General features: G+C 57.5%; 2 protein-coding genes across 21 annotated transcripts in view; one reads left to right on the top strand and one right to left on the bottom strand.

Annotated features, from left to right (window-relative positions):
- Nucleotides 1–2,814, top strand: part of ERBB2 (erb-b2 receptor tyrosine kinase 2) — a 23,933-nt gene extending 21,119 nt beyond the window's left edge. For 18 of the 20 annotated variants that reach the window (XM_044921547.1, XM_044921550.1, XM_044921549.1 and 15 more), the window contains 5 exons: nucleotides 103–249; nucleotides 655–752; nucleotides 953–1,141; nucleotides 1,422–1,674; nucleotides 1,807–2,814. In XM_044921547.1, coding sequence (XP_044777482.1) covers nucleotides 103–249; nucleotides 655–752; nucleotides 953–1,141; nucleotides 1,422–1,674; nucleotides 1,807–2,177 — 1,058 coding nt within the window. In that variant the 3' untranslated portion in view covers nucleotides 2,178–2,814. The remainder of the gene's footprint in view (nucleotides 1–102; nucleotides 250–654; nucleotides 753–952; nucleotides 1,142–1,421; nucleotides 1,675–1,806) is intronic. The other 2 variants (XM_044921558.1, XM_044921565.1) reach the window with 2 other exon arrangements.
- Nucleotides 2,815–3,284: 470 nt separating this feature from the next.
- Nucleotides 3,285–4,654, bottom strand: MIEN1 (migration and invasion enhancer 1). Its single transcript, XM_021704296.2, has 4 exons — nucleotides 4,533–4,654; nucleotides 4,333–4,430; nucleotides 3,810–3,886; nucleotides 3,285–3,730 (listed from the first exon to the last, which is right to left on the bottom strand). Exons 1-4 carry the CDS (start codon nucleotides 4,619–4,621, stop codon nucleotides 3,647–3,649), a joined length of 348 nt encoding a protein of 115 aa, XP_021559971.1. The 5' UTR covers nucleotides 4,622–4,654; the 3' UTR covers nucleotides 3,285–3,646.

Here is a 4,654-nt window from a genome sequence, read left to right on the forward strand (position 1 = left end):
CCCCCGTGGTGCCAGGCTCTTGGGCAGAGCCTCTAGGGCTCAGTGCACTAAAGCGTCCTCTTGTCCGCACCCCCCCCAACCCTACCCCCATCTCTGCCCCAGGTGTGACTGTGTGGGAACTGATGACTTTTGGGGCCAAACCTTACGATGGGATCCCAGCCCGGGAGATCCCTGACCTGCTGGAGAAGGGGGAGCGGCTGCCCCAGCCCCCCATCTGCACCATTGACGTCTACATGATCATGGTCAAATGTGCGTGGCTGAGCTGTGCTGCCTGCCTGGAGGAGGGGTGTGAGATCCGGGGGGGAGGGGCCTCTAAGGGGGATGGGAGGGGACCGAGAGCAAGCAGGATCCCTAGTATGGTTAAAGGAGCCTCAGAAGGGTCTCACTTCCCTTCTACAGTACCAGTCAGAGGAGCTCTAGAAGACTGGCTAGGAAGAGACTTCTATGCAAAATAGAAAGGGGAAACTAGTAGAGATTCTCAAAGGATCTAGCTCAGGACCTGAGTCACAAGACCTCTTCTCTACCTCCCGGGGGCTCGGGCTCCACTAGCGGGGGTGGGGGGGGTTGTTGTCTAGACCAGACCGGAGAGGGAGGGAGTGGGGCCGCACACAGGCTCCACTGGAACCAAGATGCTGAGCTCCGTCCTGCCCCCAGGTTGGATGATAGACTCCGAATGTCGACCACGGTTCCGGGAGCTGGTGGCCGAATTCTCCCGCATGGCCAGGGACCCCCAGCGCTTTGTGGTTATCCAGGTATTGGGCCTTCCCGCTCCATCCCTGCCTCTGACTAAAGAGCACTCTCCCACAGAGGGTGGGAAGGGAGAGGATTCGGGCTGTGGGCCTCTGAGCCCAGCCCTTGCCTGATTTGTCAGACCTTGTCCTCCCTGAGCCTTCCTAGGGAGGCTGTGTGCGGGGCTGGGGGGAGGCCGCCACACTGTCTCCCTCCTCCCCAGAATGAAGACTTGGGCCCCGCCAGCCCGTTGGACAGCACCTTCTACCGTTCGCTGCTGGAAGATGATGACATGGGGGACCTGGTGGATGCTGAGGAGTACCTGGTACCCCAGCAGGGGTTTTTCTGTCCAGACCCTGCCCCAGGTGCTGGGGGCCCGGCCCACCACAGGCACCGCAGCTCATCCACCAGGGTCAGTGCCCTCGGTCACACCGTGGTGGGTGGGTATACTTACTCCCCCACGGACTAGGGTCCCTTCCTCCTATGTCACCCCTCCCAACAGTCACCTCTCATGGAGACCCCATTATCCCTGAGGATTCCTACTGCCTTCCAACCCCTGACCTCTTCCTCTCCACGGTGACTCTGTTGAACCTCAATGGTGACTTGTTTATCTCCTGTGACCCTGTCACCTCCCATGGAGTCTCCATCCGAGATCCATGAATGACCCCATCATAACCTTCTCTTGTCTCCAGAGTGGCGGTGGTGAGGTGTCACAGGGACTGGAGCCCTCCGAGGAGGAGCCCCCCAAGTCTCCACTGGCACCCTCAGACGGGGCTGGCTCTGACGTGTTTGATGGCGACTTGGGAATGGGGGCAGCCAAGGGGCTGCACAGCCTTCCGCCACAGGACCCCAGTCCTCTACAGCGGTACAGCGAGGACCCTACAGTACCCCTGCCCCCTGAGACTGATGGCTACGTTGCCCCCCTGACCTGCAGCCCCCAGCCTGGTATGGAATCCAGGCCCAAGCTGAGAGATTGGGAGGGAAGTGGGGGAGGGAGTTGGGGGTGTGGGGGCAATGGTAGTAGCTGGGACACAGGAGTTCCTTCCCCTAACAAGCCCCCTCCTCTTGCCCTTTCAGAATATGTGAATCAGCCAGAGGTTTGGCCGCAGCCCCCCTCGCCCCTAGAAGGCTCTCTGCCTCCTTCTCGACCTGCCGGTGCCACTCTGGAAAGGCCCAAGACTTTGTCCCCCAAGACTCTCTCCCCTGGCAAGAATGGGGTTGTTAAAGACGTTTTTGCCTTTGGGAGTGCTGTGGAGAACCCTGAGTACTTGGCACCCCGGGGCAGGGCTCCCCCTCAGCCCCACCCTCCTCCAGCCTTCAGCCCAGCATTTGACAACCTCTATTACTGGGACCAGGACCCATCAGAGCGGGGCTCTCCACCCAGCACCTTTGAAGGGACCCCTACAGCAGAAAACCCTGAGTACCTGGGCCTGGACGTGCCAGTGTGAGCCTTTTGGCCCAAGTCTGCCGAGGCCCCGCTGGACCCTCAGGGAGTAGGGAAGGCCTGACTTCTGGCCTGAGTCGGGATGAGGCAGGAAATGGGCCCTTGGCCCACATCAAGGGGATCCTGCCATACCAGGAACCTTCCTTCCTCCTCAAATCCCAGGTGGCTGAGAGGGGCCCAGCCTGGTTGGTTGAGAGGGCAGCACTGGGGAGTCTTGACCATCTTTGGAGCACTGCCCCAGCCAACTCTTGGGTCCCATGGATGCCACAGCCAGTCTCCTCATCACAGGGAGCAGCTCAGCCTGGTTCTCTTATTCTAGATCTTGACACTGAAGGACGTAGGGAAGCTGGGCCTAGAAGGGGAGGAGGCTCCAAGGGAGTGTCTTAGGAACAAGAGCAACCCATTCAGAGACTGTCCCTGAGATCCAGCTCTGCACCCAGGAAGAAGGGAGCAGCAAAGCTGCCCAGATCCAGTTCTTGTACAGAGTGCTTTTCTTGTTTTGTTTTTACTTTTTTTTTTTTAAGATGAAATAAGGACTCGGGGAGAGCGGGTATTGTGGAGGGGGGTGGGACCCTGGGGTTGGGGGAAGGGTGTCCTTTCTCCACACCCACTTTCTCCATTTGCAAATATATTTTGGAAAACAGCTGGGCACCAGCCTATGTCTGGGGTGGCTCTGTGCCAACCCTTACTGCTCACCTAACTTACACTCAAGTCATCTTTTCCTGGAGGAAGTGGCTAGGAATCAAGAAAGTTTGAATAAGGAGTCTATCCTTCTGTTTCCTGGCTTTTGGGTGGGGGGTGTGGAAATCTTCAAGTTGGGATTATGATCTGAGAGCCCTTTGACAACCAGATCATTCTAGTTTAGAAAAAATGAATTCCTAAGGCCACCCACCGGAATGGGGGTTATTTCCTCCCTGTGGGGAGGGGGAGAGGAGGGAGGGGAAAGAAGGGACTCATTTTCATTGCCTTGGCTGTGAGAGACCAGATCATTAGAAGTAACTATCCAGAAAAAGTCCACCCACCCAGCAGAGCCCCCTGGTGGTATAAAGGCTGGGCTGGCCTATGCTACCAACCCCCCCCCAACACACAAACACTAGTTTGGTACAGGTGTCTGTAATGCCACTTTATTGCCAACAGCTGACACTGCCCAAGGCTAGTGGAAGGGAAGTTAGAACTGTGGTGGCATTTGACCGGCACGGCTAAGCTGGAGTGTGGAGCAGACTTTCTTGGGCACTGATCCTGGGAAGGGGGTATAAGGCGGCTGTGGAAATGTCCATGGAGAAGGTCTCTCTCCCACCCCCAAGACCACAGCAGCTTCTATTCCCTCCTGGTACCCAAAGGGACAAAGTGGAGTCTCTTAGCTTACCAGGACCCAAGTAAGGGGAAAAAGGCAGTGGGGAGCCCTCAGCAGGACCAACCGGGAGACCAAGGCCTGGGTCCCAGAACAGAGCAGGAACCCAGAATCATGTGTAGTTACAGGATGACGCAGGGAGGACGGCTGTTCGTGATCTTTTCCAGGGGTTCTCCGTTACTGGCTCTTCGGATGGCCTCAATGAGCTAGAGGGCAGACGTGGAATGGGATGATCCATTGCAGGGGAAGGTTGGACCGGGGCCTCCCGACATTGTAAATACTCACATCTTTCTCATAAGGGAAGCCCCCATTCTCCAGCTTGGAGAACACCAGCTGTCCATTGATTTCGATCTCAAAGGCCCCTGGTATTAAATAAATCAATGAATGAACTGTATGCTGAGAACAGGCAAGTCAGGAGAGGCTCTCACACTCCTCAGACTTCAGACAGGGTCCTTCATGTCTCCACCAGCCCCATGGGAGACTAGTTCTCTGAGCCATTGCCCAACCCCGGCTCAAGCCAAAGGAACTCTAGGGAGGCGTCACCTGTGTGTCCTTTGAACTCCGGCTTCATAACTCAACGAAGGGCTCCCTCCCCTCCAACCCTACACTTCTACAGTCTTACCCTTTTTTTCCCTACAGGCCTCATCTGTGTCCCCCCCTCACCTTTGGAAGGGGCCTCGAGTTGGTTGGACATTTTACTATGTGCCAGACACCAATGGCCATGATATAAAACAGCCAATTCCAGGGCTAGAAAGTGGTAGAGTTGAGATTTAGAACCCTGACTCAGCAGGTGTTCTGCGGGCCTCACCTGTGCCCCCCAGGCGCGACTCGATCTCAATGCCGGGGTACTGCTCCTTCACGGCACTCGCCAGCTCCAGGTAGGTCGCCTCAAATCCGCAGGGTTCACTAGGGACAAGACGCTTGGGCTCTGCCTGGGTTTCGGGGGAGGGGCCTCCCGTGGACCCACCCCCGTTCGGTCCGGACACCCCACAGGCTGGAGACGCTCACCAATACTCCACCACGATGCGCACCCCACTACCCGGTTCACTCTCCCCGGGAGGGGGCGCTTCAGACGTCGGCCCCGGCTCCCCGCTCATTGCTCCCGACTCCGCTTCAGCCGCTGCTTCCGG

This window comes from Neomonachus schauinslandi, chromosome 15, assembly GCF_002201575.2.
Source record: "Neomonachus schauinslandi chromosome 15, ASM220157v2, whole genome shotgun sequence".
Taxonomy (NCBI): domain Eukaryota; kingdom Metazoa; phylum Chordata; class Mammalia; order Carnivora; family Phocidae; genus Neomonachus; species Neomonachus schauinslandi.